We start from the raw sequence: 19,876 nt of genomic DNA, 5'->3' as shown, positions 1-19,876 counted from the left end.
CTGTCTAATGATAAGGTCAAGGTAATTCTGGAATGGAATCTTCACTAAAGAGACTAAAGAGCCATTCCAGATCTAAGTCTTTAGCTCGCTCGATCATCAGGATCGTACTGTAAAGCCTCAATGACTAACCTCTGCACATCCCTGGAGCCCTGTGCGCGTCTGGAAAATGCTACGTCAGTTTCTGGATTGTACCTTGCCATTGCAAACCCGAGGCAAACTTTTCCAATACTTTTGAATAAATCATAATACACTTTTCCGTTGCTTCCTTCGTAATCCCGTTCCAAGATGACAAAAAACAGCACGCCAAGGGAAAAGACATCGGCTTCATCTGTGTAATGACCCGTGAAACATTCAGGAGCTAACTAGTGCAGCGTGCCAACTTCGGAGTCCATGTAGTATTATACGAACATTTACATCCACGAGCCATCGTTTCTTCGCGCGTCAACTCGTCTTGGTGCGATATACTCGCGAGCCAGGCCAAAGTCGGCTAGTTTAACATTTCCACGTCTGTTCAAAAGTACGTTTTCCGGTTTTAGGTCGCGGTGAATCACGCCGTTTAAGTGAAGGTAGGCTACAGCATCAGCAGCTTGACTCATCCACTTCCAGTTGATTCGTTCAGAGCTTGGTCGAGCAAGTCGTTCGTTCAAGTTTCCACCCGCGCAATACTCATTCAAAATCAACATGTGCAAGTTGTGTTGATTGTCGACGAACCGACCTGCTCCCTTTATGGCGATGATGTTTTCGTGAGAGATTTTGTGCAGTGTCTCTGCCTCACGGATTGCATCAAGACGTTGTGAAACGTTTAAGCAAAGGACGTCTTTTAAGGCATAGAGTTCAGAGCCTGCTTCGTCTTTCACTTTGTAGACATTCCAAATGCACCACTACCAAGGTGCTGTTCGACTTTCACTGTTTCGTCGCCTTCATGCAGTCTTGGGGGAAGAACAATCCAGGCTTGTTGCATTTCGTGTTTTCCAGGCCACAACTGTTCTCTTTATCTAAAAGTCAATTTGATGTAAACAACCAGTTTAGCCGCTGCGAAATACTTGGGTCTGATTTCTCGGAAAAACGAACTTGGCAATTGATTTGACTTATGGGAACGTACAGGGGTGGTGTTATTTCAGTGGTACTCGGTATGAAGACGATATTTTGATTGTGCACGAGTTTAACTGTTGTATATCCAAGAGAGGAAGTCTTACAGTATCGTTATTCAAAGCTTGATCATGTTTTAGTTGCCTTGGTAGGGATTAATTAGGGATCAGCCTTTGTAAACAAAACAACCCCCCCCCCCGTCCCCCCCCCACTAGTCTTAAAATGCAATGTTTTTTCCGAGAATTCATATCCAAAGTAAATGTCCTGTGAAGTAAATGATCATTTGTCTGTTAAATATAGTAAACAGGATTAGCACCTTTCGGTTAGGCCAAATATGCTACATTGCAGGGTTTGCTTGAAGGTAGGAGCTAAAACCGATTATTTCTGATGTTAGTTTGTTCTTAATTATCCCTATCCATTTAGGAAGTAGTAGTACCCATAATGCATATTTGAGTTTTTTTTTTTCTTAAAAAAAAAAAACTCTATGCTAGCTTGTAGAGTGGTATGTTGCTCGCACCAATCAGATCGTTGCATTAGCGTATGTATCTCGCACCAATCAGATTGCCGCATTGGGGTATGTTTCTCGCACCAATCATATCATAGCATTTGGATATCTTGCACCAATCGCAACGTTTGGGTATTTTGTTCTTGCCAATGATGTCATGGAATCAGGAAGCTGTGCACAAAGAATGATAGTAACCAGAAATTTTGGTCCCATTTGATAAGTGTAATGGTTTGTGGCCTTCGTGAGAACCTCGTCGACTAACTTCGAGATTTATCGGAATATGAAAGGTTCGCATTTAACTTTTTGCATCATTTCTAAGTTAAAAAATGTTTTCCCGCTCCTTTACCCACAACGCACACGCCAAACAACTTACATTCCATCACGTAATATGAAAAGTCCAGTCAGAACATACCCAATCATTGCACCACATGAACATTAGCCAATTTTCCACGTGCTTGAATTTTATTGCACCGATCAAATTCCATTTTGCCACTTTAGCCTTCGCTCCACTACGTGTCATTTCCTTGTAAACAACCTGAATTTAATCACGTATTATAACCGCATTGTCCAACCCCACTGAAATAGATTCACATGGAACTAAATGTTACTAATAGTGAATTTTCCACACAACTCTCAAATGTATCTTCACTTATTCGAGATCGCAATTTATCTTTGTTTAGGGCATATTGGAGATACAACAGAGTTTCAGTTTGCTTTTCCTGGTAAAAGTACGTGGAATTATACTTTCGAGGCGAATAATTTTGATCTTCTCACTGTTAAAGGAACGGCAGTAAGCGTATTCCCTTTCGCAACCGTTACTTAGCCTCGTCACGCAAAGCGCGTTCTCTCTCCAGAGAGGAATAGATGGCGTTGTGTGACGAGACCAAGCAACAGCTGCGAAGGAGACAACAGTAAGCGTGACACCAATGCATTTTAGTTTGCTTAGAAGTATTTAGATAATAGAAATAGAACAAAAATGGGCAGCCAAGTGTTCACTCATGAAAAATCCTACTATCCTGTCCCTCACACAAGCACGGAGTCTGCAAATGTCAACTTAATGCGACCTCTACCTTCAGAAGAGATCAACCCGCGACTCAAAGATGCTATGAAAGAATCTGTGGAGAAGTATCGTCCGTTGAGGCAAAGGACAGTTCGGGAGGAAACTACAACGGACAAGGCAAGGGCTTTCCCACCGGCCGTCTACACGAAGTAATAAGCTTAAGATTACACCAAAGTGGACTTGTTGGCGGAATTAGGGAACGATTTTAACCATGGAGATCAGCCAGCAGGGCTCAGTAGCGACAAAGGAGCCGTTCAAGCTACTTCAGGAGGTGGAAATGTGACAGATGTCACATTTGTTGACGACTGCTTTGTTGAAGTAGCAGTTGCTAAGGTGCGAACATATGCAGACGAATATCACACAGACTCACAAAACGATTCTTCTGACCGAGAGGATAAAGACATTATCTCAATTACGGTTTCTAGATCTGGGCGGCCAATTCGCGCCCATTTTCGCTTGGATTTCTAAGGTAAGACTACAGTAAATATCTCTAATAACCTAATTGAAAAGTAAACAAGAGAACATTCCTTTCCGATCATTTCATCGGAGCCAATCGCAATCGACGCATTACAAAACAAAAGATAAAACCAATATATTGTGCCAGAGGACTCTTCACAAGTTTGTTGTGTTTTTGACGATCTTCTTTCCAACATTTTGACCGGCTAAGTGGTTGAAAAGAAATGTTTCGATGTTGCGCGCAGGAAAACAGATGTTTGTGTGCTGAAGAGTTGTAACTTATTTAAACACCCTTCAAACAAAGACTAAAAAACAATTGGAAGATCTTGGAATTACTTCATTCCAGAATTGAAAAAAAAGGAGTTCTTATTGTATTAATTCTCGACTTAATTTTCGAGTTTACGCTACATGTGCCTTTTTAACCAAATATAGGTTCTGAAAGTAATAATTAACTCGCCAAGTTAATTGTTAAAACTCATTTAACTGACAACTGACAAATGGCTTAAAATCTAACTGAGAACTGATAAATGGCCAAAATTTTAACTGAAAACTGACATTTGTACCCCCCCAATCCAGACCCTCCTAGCAGTATTACAGTCGGAACGTCGCGATCAACATCAAAAGTGACTTGTACAAGAATAATCCCCCCTACGTTTCGACACTCCTGTCTAGATAGATACTTGTCTCTAAATTTCCCTGTTCCCCTCTGTACAAACTTAAATTAGGAAAGGGAAAATGTCTATCCATTTCACGTTCGAGTGTGAATTGGATAGACGGCTCCACTGAATTCAAGTGCGATAGGAGGCGTTCCGCTTCATTTCCGGATACCGCAGAAATAACATCATCGACATATCGTTTCCAGGAAAAGGGTTTAACCGGTGAAGAGGCTAAGGCCCTTTGTATCGAAATGCATTTGTTTAAAGTATTGGTTTGACTCACATAAGATCGAGGCTCAATCGACTCGATGTCTATTGTTAAGTTGTGATGAAAAAATTTTCAGGTTATTACCAAAACTGAAGTCGGCGTTTGCTTCCCTGGCTTCGTTACATTAATTGTTGACTTTGTGCGGTAAGCCCTTTCGAGTTTGTCTCGAAGGATTGTGAGAATGAATCACTAAAGAGTTCCAGGAAAGACTAGGAAAATTATCACCTGAATACAGACCGGGAGACCTCAGTCATTCACTACGTGACTGAACCACAGAACGTTTGATCAATTTTGTTCATTTATTACCAAACGTTGTATACATGGAAGGTGCATAAAACTGAAAAGAACATTTCATTTACCTTTTTAACCTTAGCTCAATTTTAGCTGCCTTAGTTATCACATCAGTAAAGTAGTGTTACCTTAAAGTAACACATTACGTGAATGTATGAGAACGTTCTTCATCCCCTATAAAATCTACCACATACAGGTTAGGGTGAACCTTAGAAAAGGTTCGGGAATGGTTGGAAAAATTTTAGAGAACTTGAACTCCAGCGATGGAAAATTGTTTTAAAAAAGTTAATGCAAAGCTAGCAGACGAGAAGGAAAAGTTCATCTACTATCCCCGTTCACCCTTTCCTCAGGGGAAAATTCGTGCACGAATTTCACTGGTAATAATATACATGGAAAAATTATTCAGTTCTGGTCGGTTAAGATAGATGTAGTTTTCAGGTAATTCAATGGAGAAGAGAGTTAATTCAGTGCAGAAGAGGGTCATTTCAGTGCAAAGAAAGTAACAAATCAGACATTGTGATTGGTCAATAATCAAAGAAACTCACAGATAGCCAATCAAATGCGAGCCTTGGATGTCGCAACAAAATTTGAAAATTTGAAAATTTGCGAGCAAAACAATGGCCGGCGTTTTAAGTAGGTTTTCTTTCGCCACCGCAGCTGAAAACCTCAAACAACGAAAACACTGTGAAAAGCACTGTGTTTGGTTGTCGGTTTGGAAAAAGTGGTGTTTAGAGAAGGGAATTGCCAAGGAAATCGAAAATTACGAGCAGACCCAGCTTAACACTTTGCTCGAGCGATCCAACGCCGAAATTAAAAACAAACATGGTTAAACCTCGGAAACGACGATTCCATTTCATCGAAAGTGATTCGGACACAAACTGAACAATTCCTTGAACTGTTTAGCCGGTCTTTCAACTTTTTTGCGCCTTAAAGATGTGAAGATATCATTGCATATTATTGTTTTGATCGTTTGAATAAATTATTTTTGCACTCGATACGCGCGCTTTGCTTATACTTAATTTTGATAAGCGATCTCGAATTTTTCCATGTATATTATTAACACGTAATCACATGATTTTTCTCGTGCAATTTGGAATAAACAAGCACTTGTTAATTTTTTCAAAGACCACAAATTGCACGAGCCCGTAGGGCTCTTACAATTTTGTTGGTCTTTAAAAAAATTTACTCGTGCTTATTCCAAATTGCACTCGAAATCATGTGATTACCTATACAAAAAAAAATGTTGCTTGAGCAATCCACAAAAAGATCTTATCTCGTTACCAATAGATTACTTTACTCTGTTTGAAAACGGTCACTGCACAAAAGAAAGACTCGTTTACACTTCCCTTCCTCCAATTCAGTTATAGTGTACATTAATTTTCACACAATGCTAGAATATGTTGTTTTGCAAGTTCTCATCGACGAATTTTGTGATCCATAAATCATATGAGGACGAATTTCTAAAGTTATTTAGTGGCTTTTTGCTCAACAAGGTTTTTTTTTTGACATGTGGCCCCCTTACGGAATGTGTGCTGTCCAAGCTCGAAGTTTACAACATGCAACCTCTTGGATTTTGGAAGTGAAAATATTGTGAGCTTGCAGACCACAAGGGTCTGAACAGAAAATAAATTGAGCATGGTTACCGTTTTAAGAAAGTAAAGTGTTGTTTGCTGACGGTCTAACGATAAGGTCATGGTGATTCTTATGTGGAATCTTCACTTAATAACCTAAAGAGCCATTCCAGATCCAAGTCTTCAGTCTCTTCTAACTTATTACATAGCTCGACAGCGCTCGGTCGATCATCAGGATCGTACTGTAAAGCCTCGATGACTAACCTCTGTACATCCCTGGAACCCTGTGCACGTCTGGAAAATGCTATGTCAGTTTCCGGATTGTACATTGCCATTGCAGCCCCAAGGCCAACTTTTCCAACACCGCGAATACGTTTAAATGCACCGTAATACATTTTTCCGTTGCTTTCTTTGTAATCTCGTTCTAGGATGGCAAAAAACAGCAGGCCAAGGGAAAAGACATCGGCTTTTTCTGTGTAGTGACCTGCGAAACATTCAGGAGCTAACCAGTACGGCGAGCCAACGTCGGAGTCCATATAGTATTGTACGAACATTTGCATCCACGAGCCATCGTTTCTTCGCGCGTCAACTCGTCTAAGTGCGATGTACTCACGAGCCAGGCCAAAGTCGGCTAGTTTAACATTTCCACGTCCGTTCAAAAGTACGTTTTCCGGTTTTAGGTCGCGGTGAACCACGTCATTTCTGTGAAGGTAGGCTACAGCATCAGCAGCTTGACTCATCCACTTCCAGTTGATTCGTTCAGAGCTTGGTCGAGCGAGGCGTTCGTTTAAGTTTCCTCCCGCGCAATACTCTGTCAAAATGAACATGTGCAAGTTGCTCTGATTGTCGACGAACCGATCCGCTCCCTTTATGGCGATGATGTTTTCGTGAGAGATTTGGCACAGTGTTACTGCCTCACGGATTGCATCAAGAACTTGTGAAGCGTTTAGGCAAAGAACATCTTTTAAGGCATAGACTTTAGAGCGCGCCTCGTCTCTTACTTTGTAGACATCTCCAAATGCACCACTACCAAGGTGCTGTTCAACTCTCACTGTTTTGTCGCCCACACGCAGTCTTGGGGGAAGATCAATCCAGGCTTGTTGCATTTCGGGTTTTTTAGGCCACAACTGTTCTCTTTGTTTTTATCCGAAATGTCAATTTGACGAAAACAACGCCGCGTTCAGCCGCTGCGAAACAGTTGGTTCTGATTTCTCGGAAAAAACAAAGTTGCCAATTGATTCGACACAAGGGAACTTACAGGGGTGGTGTTATTTCAATGGTACTCGGTATGAAGGCAATATTTTGATCGTGCATGAATTTACCTGGTGGATATTCAATAGAGGAAGTCTTACAGTATCGTTATTCAAAGCTTGGATATGTTTTAGTTGCCTTGGTAGGGATTAATTCGTTGTAAACGGAAGACCCCCCCCCCAGTCTTAAAATGCAATGTTTTCCGAGAATTCATATCGAAAACTAGACGATCGAGTAGCGTTCACTTGGGCCTCGTATCGAGCGTTTTACTTGAGCATTCACCGCTGGATAGTTTGGTATAATTGAATCTAAGCATGTCTCGTATACTGGGGCTCTACATTCATTTAAGGGGTCATCATTTTCTTCTTCGTTACTATTTAATTTATCATTTACTCTTGCATCGATCATACTCCAATGCAGGACCACTATCTGTTGTTACATTGTTTGATGTAGCTTGTTGATGTGTATCATTATCGTCTGCATCATTTTATAAAGTTGTGAGGTTTCTATCAATATTGTTAATATCAACTAGTATATCTTTGTACAATGATTATGTACTTTGAGCCAGGTAAGAACTTGCTGTATTAACTCTGGTCGTGATGCTTGAAAATAAACATGTCCTCTTGATTGTAACTTTCTTTTAAGCTAAATAAGTATTATTATACAAGATCTATCAGGTGGATGAGGGAGTTGATTACATGTCCGATCACATTCTACTGGTACATTGCATATTGCACCCTTAATTTTTCTCTGTTGTCCTTTGTGCATGACCACGGTCTTCTCAAATACTATTTGTTGAGCTATTCGTATTTGTCCTAGTTTTTCTAATGAGGATAGTTCTGTGGGTATTTCATCCACATACATATTCCCATTCACTACAGCCTGACACGGTAAATTTCCTTTTATGACCTTTGAATGACATGTGTTGCATATATACTGTTTTCCACAAAATGACGGTTGGATATTGAAATATGTTTGGCAAGGGTACTTCTTGTCTAGGCATGTAATTACTGATTTCTTATAAAGTATTCGATTATAGACAGTACAGAAAGGCTGTACATATAAAACGAGGGCCTTCTCTTATTTTCGTCTTAAACTGGTTAATACACAATTCAACTGATCTGGCTTTCACTAATTTCTCATTGAGTTGAGAAAGTAATCCTTTCTTCTTTCTAGCGTCCATAGCTGAATATTTTCTTTAAATGTCTTCTAGAAACCTTTCTTTGGCAACAGGCTCTATGCTGTCATACATGTTTTTTCCTCTATTTTCTCATGAAATGTTTCCTTCAATTTCAGTAATTTTACATGAACAGCAGATAGGTTGTATATCATATTCCATAGTCTGACATTCCTGTTTATTTGAATAATATTATTAATTTCCTCTACTAGATTATCCACAAAGAGTAAATACTTGCAGAAAACCTCTGTCCAGAACCACAGGCCTCTCTAACAAAGAATACTTTGTTTAAGTTTGATACTTAAGTTAACTTGCTTTATTTGCAAAATAATTAACATTGAAGGCATCAGTAAATACACATTAATGCAACTGCCAAAATTTGTTTCAGCCAGAAACTTGTTTATTTTTTTCAATTATTAATAATCATGATGTTATCCCACTCATCAATCTGTATGGCCTTGTACAAATGTATGAAACATGTTTCTCTTTTATTTTGTTCATGGGATACTCATTGTTACGACCACTGCTTTGCCAAGCAACTGAGCTAAAACAGATTGAATAACTGGCAATACAGAAAACAATACGGAATACACCAATTGGTAACAGGTTCCATGCTGTCATGCATATGTTTTTTTTCTGTGTTTTCTCAAGATGCGTTTCCTTTCAATTTCAGTAATTTTACATGAACAGCAAATAAATTGCATATCATATTCCATAGTCTGACATTCCTGTTTATTTTGAATAATATTATTAATTTCCTCTACTAGATTATCTACACGACAAATGTGTATTGTCTGTTTCATTGCAGGTGAATGACTGTCTTCTTATGTCAGAGGAGAAAACAATTGCTTTACTTTTGTATTTTGTTGATAAATAAAAGCTATACAGTAACTTGAAATCCACATTAAAAAGCTTGTTTTCCCAGTGTGGTTCCTTAAGATCAAGGCATCTTAAGATATTCTGCTTTCAGTTAAATTACTTGATTCTCTGTGACTTACTTCATTCATGTGTACATTTATGTTAGTGCCAAAAATTGTAACACTGTCAAGCAGGGTAACAGATATTAAGTAGTACTTACTCTGCATTGTATTGTTAAGCTGAGATCCATTTTTGATAATTGCATTTAAGGTATTTGGGTTCTAGTAATTACAAGGTGAAATGACTAAGTAAGGTAAAATAAAGAACTACTGCAAAACAGTGGTCTTTTTAACACTTGTGTTGACTTGATATCTCTTTAATACCTCTCTTACATTGCTGCTAATTGCCACATCATATTTTGTAATTTGTTAACCTTTTAGTTCATACAGATCAGTTGCTCCATATAAACTTTGAAAGTGACTCGCTAAGTTGTCTGTAGATGATATATCTAATAGACCACAGGTCCCTCGAGTGTGACTTTTACCATAAACATCTCTAGCATGTGAGTCAAACACTTTAAAATGGCCATTATCAGCACAGTAACTTATACCCACAGCAATGCATCCAACCACTAAAATATATGACCTATATCATTCTGATATCAATGACTCAAAAGCTCTCTTCAGGCCCATACAGTATTGATATCCCTCAATGGTAGGCTCACCATGGACATTACCAAGGTAACTTTCACTTACCAATTGGTTCATACGTCAGCGTGCATTCATCGAGATATGAAGCACGCAGGAAGTTTGGAGAGCATGAAAGATGCGCAACTCCAGCTTCTTGAGTGCTCTCCAAACTTCCCAAGTGCTTCATATCTCGATGAACGCACAGATGACGTATGAACCAATTGTTTTATAACATTTTCAACCCCATGGAAAATTTTTTTTCTCAAGGGATTTGTTTGCTGACATCAAGAGTGTGCACAATAGGAATATGAAGCACACTCGCGCAATTGAATTTGATTAGACAAATTTACCAGTTATGTTATATTGTATTCTAGCTGATAATCTTCCTCTAGTACTGTAAGCATTGATGGTAATTCTGTTAGCAGTAAAAATGATTGTCTTAATAATTGTGACAAACTGCTTTACTAGTAGTTGATTTCCAATATGCATTATTTGTTTCAAGTCATTGGGATTGCCTATTCCTTTCATATTGTGGTACATTAATGCACATAAACTCATTGCAACACATTATTGCCCAGGGTTTTGTCCAAATACAACAACATCCCCCTGGCTATATGGTGCTTTTATTGTTTTCCTGGGATCCACAAGGTGCATACAAGGAACTGGGTTTTCTCTATATCATTATAGAGCTTGTTCTTTGTACAATTTCCTCTGTGAGTTACACCCTTGAACTCACTATATGGGAAATTTCACAAAAGGAACCTTAAGTATTTGAGATATTTCTTTCCATGTTTATCTCTACTTGAACTGTAGACATATCTCATCGAAGAGTTAACGTTTCTTGTTCTAAAAATTGGTTTCCTTCTCATTTTTTTTGTACAAACCTGATTCTTGTTTTTTTTTCATGTTGCATTATTTTTAATAAGATCATGGACTTTCGATGAATTTGGTACGTTTTTACCTAAACGGCTCCGTACATAACTTAGCAGTTTTCTAATTTTCTGAGAGAGACGTTTTAACATCCTCACTAGTACTCTGCTTGGTTCACGATCACGTTTATAGCCATGGCATTCACACACAGCACGAGTACGATTATAATATACAGACGTTGCACAACGAGATCTGAATTGTTTTACTTTTATTGACACTGTAACATCATTATGTTCATGTACATTAGTCATATTGACAACTTTTTCTTGTAGGTCACAGTCACCAAGAGTATTCACGATCGCTTGTACAATAATAGTGATTGTGTAAGAAATACCAAATCGTACTTTACAAGTATTGAACCCTATAAAAACCAATAACAGAAACAAGATATTTAACGGAAGAGCTAAGCTCAGATATTCAACCTTACCATTCAAGTTGCTTAATTCTGTCAGTATCCTTATCCAATTCGCTGTCGTTAGCGCCACCTTCGAAGTTGTGTTCACGAACATTCTTGATTTTCTCAGCAAGTGAGGTGTTCGTCTCCGCATCACAGTTTGTTGTTAAATTGGCTGTCACAGTTTTGCTAGTATTTCGAGGTTTGAACTCGCATATGGGTCATTTGTTATCTCGTGAGAACTAGTCATGATGAACTTTGCGCATTTGCCTGGCTTTTCAGCTAAAGAGTTCGTGGACCGGCCCATTCCGAAACGCTCGACATTATTTAGTGTGGGCCTACCACGAAATCGTGTGCATTTATATCTGAGATGAGCGTATAAGACAGGAATCTTTGCAACGCGGACTTCATAAAACACAGCATTCTGTAAATTTATGTTGTGTACGAAGAGCGAATAGTAACCGAAGTTGCTGCTCTCTCATCCCCAGTTTCCACGGTTTACGCAAGGAACGCCTGGGACTATGACCTCCTTTTGACGCCTAAGAACTTGTGGAGTTTTCTGGCTCTTCGGATGAGGATATTTTAATGATCAAAGTGCGAACAAAACGCGAAAAAAGGTCGAAAACTTGAAGTTTGAGATTTGATTTGCTGACGATCAAGATGTGCACATGAGACTACAAACCTTAAAGGTTAGTCTTAAGATGTTGATGTCTTACTTCTATGAATCACGAAGTGATGTGTGGAGGCGATCGTGAGATATTCGTTACGATAATAGAAGGTAGTTTACAATTTGATCTTATTTTACTTCAACTTTGAAATAAAATTACGTTAAGTTCGAGGTGGCCCCCATGCTTCAAATCACTTCAAATAACATCTTCTCTTCTTTCTCTTTGTTGTCCCATTGGACACAAGGCTTAAAAAAATGTTCCAGCTTCAGGATTGAGTTGCTCTTTCTACAGCCTTCGGCGAATTCGTTTTTGGGAGGTTGAGGTGGATTTTCCAAGTCGTGGCTCATAACTGTCTTTGGCCATTTTGCTCTCCAAGTCTGTTGTACTTGGTACGTAGGCATGTGTCTTAACAACATTTATAGTCTTGCCTCGATCATCTGCGGTTTTATCTAATTTTGTTGCTGTGTTTTGGTGAGAATTTTTCTGATGGCCCTTTTGGGCTTGAAGGGCTAACTAGAGGATAAACTTCGGTAGAACTTGTTTTATCACATGGCCCCCAAATCCCTCACCACTGTCAGTTCATTGTTTATTTATTTAGCTTTCGGTCTAACCAGTTCATTTACCTCAAAAAAATGCGTGGGCTTTGTCTGATGAGTTTAAACTGGTGCCGTTTTCTTCATGTTCATGTGTTATTCGAAACGGGTGGCGTCATCTTCATTCTATCTTGTTTATTTCAGTAGAATACTTCTGCCTTACGAAATGAATTTTGAGTCGAAGTGTACTATAAAACTCGCAAATTAAAATTATCTAACTTTCTCTGGTTCTTAAAACATGAGATGAGCGATACAACAAATGAATAATTACTCAAGGGGCTGGAACTCCTTGTTTCTTTAGAATGTGAACCATAGTATTTCTGTCATATTTAAAACCGAATTTCGGGTTAAAATGTCTTCAAACCAGTTTGACTTGTATTTCACTTTGCCAGATAAGTCTTGATCCTTCAATTTTTATTTCTTAATTGAGACTGATGATTGGAATTAACTATTATGTTCTCTGCTGTTTAGGGAGATGTGAAGTGACCCCACTACATATGGTTGGTACTATTGACAGAAAGGATAGGTGTGACATTTGCTGTGGCGAGCTGGCATTCAAGAGAATGTCATTAGTACCAGAAGCTTACTACTGGTATAAATTATCAATCTTTTGTTCTCTCCACACAACTTGCCTCAACTAGCTTATGCTATATGCAACTTGTGTCTATACCTTTTTTGCAACTATAAAATTACAATAAAGTTTTTGGAAAGTTTTGCCACAAAAATTTCTTCATTTTGAATTGCGTGGTATTGAAGTTCTTTACGGTTGGCTGACACAATTGCATGGGCCATCCGTTGTGAAACAGTGTCTCTTTACACTAAGACACCGAAAGAAATTTATGCATAGGATTGGACTTTATTAAGGGACGAATTATCATCAAATTACACCATAGTTAAAGTTCAATTTCTAGGAATAACCTCCTTGTTTGTGAACGTGAATACTTCAGCATGAGAGCTGTGATTCACGAGTTACTGAGGTGTGTCCATTGGATTAACCTTCATTTAAATATATGTGTTTTGAGATTTATCTCTTGAAAATGAGTTGCCCATGCAAGAACTTACGAAACGAATACATATAGCGTTTTCCAAGAATTGAATCCATATCAAAGGAAGTGATTACCACTTCAGGATTTGCCTCAGGCAAATGGAAATGAAAGCAAACATGGTGAGACACGATCAGTATTTATGCTGCATATATATCTGTTAAGGGAACAACGTAGAAACTCAGGAAAGTATATTTTTGATAACCACAGTTTTAGTAAGCAATTCTGCGTTGAGATCATTTCTTAGATTAGCATTAAGTGATGTACGTAAACTGTTCGTATTTCATGTAAGCCTTAGCTGGTCACCCTAGCGAAGAGAGAAGAAGATACATCATAGTACCATTTCAAACGATGAGAGATTTCGCCGCCGCTATAACAGCTCCTTTTGCTCAAGAAAAACATTTATTATGCTTTTATAGCTCATCAGTGGCTACTACCTCAACTGCTTAGGTCAACATGTTGAATTAAACGTGATATATGTCACCGAAGAGTTTTAACATCCTTTGATAGTCACTGTTTTTAATAATTCTTGTTATTTCAAGTTTCATTTCGCTTCGAAAGAGTCTTCAATAAACAGTCTTATTGCTAAGTTCAAAGTAACTTGATTCCATTTCAGCATATTCGTTCCTTTTCTCTGTTTACAAAGTGTTACAGTTCTCGTTGAAACGTTGCTCAATGGCCACGAGACTTTGATAAACCTGTTGAGCAGTCGGTCGATTATGCGGATCGTAATTCAAGGCCTGGCGAATTAACATCTGGAGAGAGCCGAAATAGTTAGAGGAACTAGAAAACACAATGTTGAAGCAAGGGTTAATAGTCTCCATAGCAAATCCAAGGCCAATTCTTCCCGGTAAATTTGGAATAGCAACAAAGGCTCCGTAGTATGCTTTCCCACCAATTATGACATGATCACGCTCGAGAATTGCATAAAGGAGCACTCCAAGACTAAAGACGTCAGCCTTTGCGCTATAACCGCGAATGCTGAATACTTCCGGAGCCATGTAGTATTTTGTTCCAACCTCTGATTGCATGTAGTATGGTGCGAAGATATTTTGAGCATAACCTTGGATTTGAGTAAGTGCGATGTACTCGCGTGCCAAACCAAAATCCCCCAATTTGACATCCTCTGTCGCAGTCAAGAGCACATTATCTGGCTTCAAATCGCGGTGAACCACGTTACGCGAATGGAGGTAGGCGATAGCATGGGCCATTTGTTTCATCCACTTCAAATTCATTTGGTTGGTGCTCGGTGAGGGGAGCCGTTGGTTGAAGTTTCCTCCCGGACAGTACTCTGTCAAAAGCAACATATGTAAGTAGCCTTGAGTACCGTTAACTTGCCCGGTCCCCAGTATGGCAATTATATTTGGGTGAGAGATTTGTTTCAGCAGCTCGGCCTCGCGGACCACGTTTTGAAGAGCCGAAGCATTGAGACAGAGAATTGATTTTAACGCGTAGAAGTTGAAAGTTGCCAGGTCTTGTACTTTGTAGACAACACCAAACGCTCCACTGCCAAGCGTTTCTTGGATTCTTAACAGTATGTTTCCACACTGAAATGTCGTTGGAAAAGTAGTAGCGGCTGTTTGCTGCATCATTGCCATAGTTCCTTCGGAAAATTGAATTGCTTGGAACTTGGCTTGCAACTAGATTGTGCATCTCTACTACTATAGGGTGGTTCATTTATGTAATATCCCGGATATTACGGTGTCAAAGGCTTTGACACCGTACTTCAATTGTACCTATAGGGTATACTCTTAATTGTGTGTTATGGGGGAGTTAAGTCATGTGATGCAAGTTGACGATGGTTCCCTCACGTATTTCTGGGAAACGCTAGATCATCCAATAAATCACTTCCGGCTCGGTTGATCGGAAGTTACTTTCTCGGAACAATCTTGTTTTTTTGATAAATGCGTTTCCGAGAATTGAATTGATATCAGAGAAGTGATTTCCACTTTCGGCTTTACTTTAAGCAATTGGGAATGAAGGCAAACATTTTTAGATCCAAGTAATAGTCATGAAACGTGCAAAACCACAGGAAAAACAGACACACTATTTATAGAGGCATCACGTATTGATATAAATAATAAATTAGTTCAGCTATTGTTCTATCAGTTGAAGGAGGGGTTTCCATTTGTTGTAATGGATCTCAAGTTTACTATTCTTTCTGGCTATAAAACGTTCTATTTGAAACGTACTCTTAATTCTTTCGAAAAAGGATTTAAAGGATAGAGAAGTCTTATTTAGCTTGATGCGATAAATAAAATATTTACCTTCTAGTACAATATAACTAAGAAGGATTACGTCATTGTCATGATTAGGCGCCTCAAAAAAACCAAAAACAATATCTTTAATATCAGGAGACTTCAAAGTAATGCCCTGTGAGTTTAACATGACAGTGACTTCATCCCAGAAAGCATGCACTCTTGGACAATAAAATAACAAATGTTCTGAAGTCTCTAACTCCTTTTCGCAAAAATAACACAATGGGGAGTCTACTTTCTTAAATTTAAACAACAACATTTGTGTATAAGATTCTATTTAGTATTTTATATTGAAACTCCCTTAGTTTGGTATGCAAAGTTGTTTTAAAAGGCAGTAAATAAATCTTCTCCCAATCAAGATGAAAAGTGTCTGTATTAAATGCTTTGTCGTATTTCTTCATTGCAGTTGGTATACTAGATATCTTAGAGACGAAAATCTGGTACAATGATTTTGAATAAAGCTTCTGTAAAGTCTTCTGTTCACCATCAACCCACAGGGAGAAATTACTTAGATTTTGGTATTGTGTGTTTCCGTAGATAGAAGTCCTATTTAGTTTCTAACTAACTATTTATTTGAACTTGATCATACCTGAAGTTTGAACGAGTTTTTGCTACATTGAAATAATCGATTGAATCAGCATTAAGTCATGTAAATAAACCATCTGTTGATATGCCGTGAAATTTTAAGCGATTACTAGTCATGCAAATATGACGAAGACGATGAACATTTTCATGTGGCCATGAAAATTATTTCAAACGACGAGACTTATGGCAAGTCCTTATGCACCACTATTTAGATCCTAACACTGAATTCTGCATTTTCATTTGAGTTCGAAGGTATCTTCCATATGGCATGGAAAAGCGTCAACTACCTCATTACTGGAACTTGTTGACTCCGTCAGTGCTGCGAACCTTTTCGAGTTTGTAACGAAGAATTGTGTCATTTATGAGAATGAATCCCTACAGAATTAGGAAAGACTAGACCTGAATTCATCTGTATCTTAAAGGTCAGTCTGGTCTCACTGAAACGAAATGTGAAGACCAGGAGACCTCAGTCATGCACTACGTGACTGAACTACAGAACGTTTGATCAATTTTGTTCATTTAATACAAAACGTTGTATACTTGAAACCTGCATAAAACTGAAAAGGACGTTTCGTTTACCTTCTTAAACTTGACTCAGTTTTCGCTGCCTCAGTCTTCACATCAGTAAAGTAGTGCTACTTTACAATAGCAAATTATGTGAATGTATGAGAACGTTCCTCATCTCCTATATAATCTACCACGTACAGGTTAGGGCGAACCGAAGAAAAGGCTCGGGAGTGGTTGGAAAAATTAAGGAAACTTGAACTCGAGCATGAAAAATTTTTTTATAAAAGAGTTGATGCAAAGCTAGCTGACGAGAAAGAAAAGATCATCAATAAACCCTGTTCACCCTTTTCGTAAGGGAAAAATTCGTGCAAGAATTTCACCGAAAAAAAACGTTTCTTGAGCAATCCACACCTTATCGTTCAAAACGACGATTGCTCCTCCAGATGTAACTTCAGACTAAAGAGCTATTCTAGACCCAAGTCTTCAAACGTATCACATAGCTCGTCTCAACAAAGCCTCAGTGACTAACTACTGCACATCCCTGGAGCCCTGTGCGCGTTGAAAATTCTATGTCAGTTCCTGGATTGTACATTGCCTTTGCAACCCCAAGGCCAACTTTTCCAAGACCGCGAATACGTTGAATGCACCGTAATACGCTTTTCTGTTGCTTTCTATGTAATCCCGTTTTAGGATGGCAAAAAACAGCAGGCCAAGGGAAAAGACATCGGCTTTTTCTGTGTAGTGATCCGTAAAATATTTAGGAGCTAACCAGTACGTTGTGCCAACTTCGTAGTCAATGTAGTATTGTGGGACCTTTTGCATCCACGAGCCATCGTTTCTTCGCGCGTCAACTCGTCTTGGTGCGATATACTCGCGAGCCAGGCCAAAGTCGGCTAGTTTAACATTTCCACGTCTGTTCAAAAGTACGTTTTCCGGTTTTAGGTCGCGGTGAATCACGCCGTTTAAGTGAAGGTAGGCTACGGCTTCAGCAGCTTGACTCATCCACTTCCAGTTGATTCGTTCAGAGCTTGGTCGAGCAAGGCGTTCGTTTAAGTTTCCACCCGCGCAATACTCAGTCAAAATCAACATGTGCAAGTTGTGTTGATTGTCGACGAACCGACCTGCTCCCTTTATGGCAATGATGTTTTCGTGGGAGATTTTGTACAGTTTCTTTGCCTCACGGATTGCATTAAGACGTTGTGAAACGTTTAAGCAAAGGACGTCTTTTAAGGCATAGAGTTCAGACCCCGCTTCGTCTTTCACTTTGTAGACATTCCAAATGCACCACTACCAAGGTGCTGTTCGACTTTTACTGTTTCGTCGCCTACATGCAGTCTTGGGGGAAGATCAATCCAGGCTTGTTGCATTTCGCGTTTTACAGGCCACAACTGTTCTCTTTATCTAAAAGTCAATTTGATGGAAACAACCAGTTTAGCCGCTGCGAAATACTTGGGTCTGATTTCTCGGAAAAACGAACTTGGCAATTGATTTGACTTATGGGAACGTACAGGGGTGGTGTTATTTCAGTAGTACTCGGTATGAAGGCGATAGTTTGATTGTGCACGAGTTTAACTGTTGTATATCCAAGAGAGGAAGTCTTACAGTATCGTTATTCAAAGTTTGATCATGTTTTAGTTGCCTTGGTAGGGATTAATTAGGGATCAGTCTTTGTAAACAAAAGACCCTACCCCCCCCCCCCCCCCCCCACTAGTCTTAAGATGCAATGTTTTTTCCGAGAATTCATATCCAAAGTAAATGTTCTGTGGAGTAAATGATCATTTGTCTGTTAAATATAGTAAACAGGATTAGCACCTTTCGGTTAGGCCAAATATGCTACATTGCAGGGTTTGCTTGAAGGTAGGAGCTAAAACCGATTATTTCTGATGTTAGTTTGTTCTTAATTATCCCTATCCATTTAGTAAGTAGTAGTACCCATAATGTATATTTGAGTTATTTTTTTTTTTCTTAAAAAAAAAAACCTCTATGCTAGCTTGTAGAGTGATATGTTGCTCGCACCAATCAGATCGTTGCATTAGGGTATGTATCTCGCACTAATCAGATTGCCGCATTGGGCTATGTATCTCGCACCAATCATATCATAGCATTTGGATATCTTGCACCAATCACGACGTTTGGATATTTTGTTCTTGCCAATGATGTCATGGAATCAGGAAGCTGTGCAAAAAGAATGATAGTAACCAGATAATTTTGTTCCCATTTGATAAGTGTAATGGTTTGTGGCCTTCGTGAGAACCTCGTCGACTAACTTCGAGATTTATCGGGATATGAAAGGTTCGCATTTAACTTTTTGCATCATTTCTAAGTTAGAAAATGTTTTTCCACTCCTTTACCCACAACGCACACGCCAAACAACTTACATTCCATCACGTAATATGAAAAGTCCAGTCAGAACATACCCAATCATTGCACCACATGAACATTAGCCAATTTTCCACGTGCTTGAATTGTATTGCACCAATCAAATTCCATTTTGCCACCTTAGCCTTCGCTCCACTACGTGTCATTTCCTTGTAAACAACCTGAATTTAATCACGTATTATAACTGCATTGTCCAACCCCACTGAAATAGATTCACATGGAACTAAATGTTACTAATAGTGAAATTTCCATGCAATTCTCAAATGTATCTTCACTTATTCGAGATCGCAATATATCTTTGGTTAGGGCATATTGGAGATACAACAGAGTTTCAGTTTCCTTTTCGTAGTAAAAGTACGTGGAATTATACTTTCGAGGCGAATAATTTTGATCTTCCCACTGTTGAAGGAACGGCAGTAAGCGTATTCCCTTTCGCAACCGTTACTTAGCCTTGTCACGCAAAGCGCGTTATCTTTCCAAAGAGGAATAGATGGCGTTGTGTGACGAGACCAAGCAACAGCTGCGAAGGAGACAACAGTAAGCGTTACACCAATGCACTTTAGTTTGCTTAGAAGTATTTAGATTTCTCTCTCTTAAAGTGAAGTAATGTGATATTCTAATTCTTTGAAAGTTATGCTCTTTTTTAGT

At 38.9% G+C, this 19,876-nt stretch overlaps 3 protein-coding genes and 3 pseudogenes across 3 annotated transcripts; all 6 read right to left on the bottom strand.

Annotated features, from left to right (window-relative positions):
* Positions 1–80: 80 nt before the first annotated feature.
* Positions 81–961, bottom strand: LOC136279676 (serine/threonine-protein kinase 35-like; annotated as a pseudogene).
* Positions 962–4,314: 3,353 nt separating this feature from the next.
* Positions 4,315–7,016, bottom strand: LOC131781864 (serine/threonine-protein kinase 35-like). Its single transcript, XM_066163969.1, has one exon. The coding sequence runs from the start codon at positions 7,000–7,002 to the stop codon at positions 6,028–6,030; it is 975 nt and encodes a 324-aa protein (XP_066020066.1). The 5' UTR covers positions 7,003–7,016; the 3' UTR covers positions 4,315–6,027.
* A 3,604-nt stretch (positions 7,017–10,620) lies between these two features.
* Positions 10,621–11,618, bottom strand: LOC131781861 (uncharacterized; annotated as a pseudogene).
* Positions 11,619–12,877: 1,259 nt separating this feature from the next.
* Positions 12,878–15,162, bottom strand: LOC131781862 (serine/threonine-protein kinase Nek6-like). Its single transcript, XM_066164643.1, has one exon. It carries the CDS (start codon positions 15,095–15,097, stop codon positions 14,138–14,140), a length of 960 nt encoding a protein of 319 aa, XP_066020740.1. The 5' UTR covers positions 15,098–15,162; the 3' UTR covers positions 12,878–14,137.
* A 431-nt stretch (positions 15,163–15,593) lies between these two features.
* Positions 15,594–16,634, bottom strand: LOC131770609 (uncharacterized; annotated as a pseudogene).
* A 718-nt stretch (positions 16,635–17,352) lies between these two features.
* On the bottom strand, positions 17,353–18,216 carry LOC131770610 (serine/threonine-protein kinase 35-like). Its single transcript, XM_066163614.1, is given in 2 exon segments — positions 17,353–18,123; positions 18,126–18,216. Coding segments are annotated over 2 exon segments (798 nt in total). The 3' UTR covers positions 17,353–17,416.
* Between the last annotated feature and the right edge of the window lie 1,660 nt (positions 18,217–19,876).

Source organism: Pocillopora verrucosa, chromosome 3 (genome assembly GCF_036669915.1).
Source record: "Pocillopora verrucosa isolate sample1 chromosome 3, ASM3666991v2, whole genome shotgun sequence".
Classification (NCBI taxonomy): Eukaryota; Metazoa; Cnidaria; class Anthozoa; order Scleractinia; family Pocilloporidae; genus Pocillopora; species Pocillopora verrucosa.
The sequence above is the reverse complement of the archived record's forward strand: the minus strand, read 5'-3'. Positions and strand labels throughout refer to the sequence as shown.

Coding starts and splice junctions, on each gene's coding strand:
- LOC131781864 (XM_066163969.1), bottom strand. CDS start 7,002: ATGCAACAAGCCTGGATTGATCTTCCCCCAAGACTGCGTGTGGGCGAC.
- LOC131781862 (XM_066164643.1), bottom strand. CDS start 15,097: ATGGCAATGATGCAGCAAACAGCCGCTACTACTTTTCCAACGACATTT.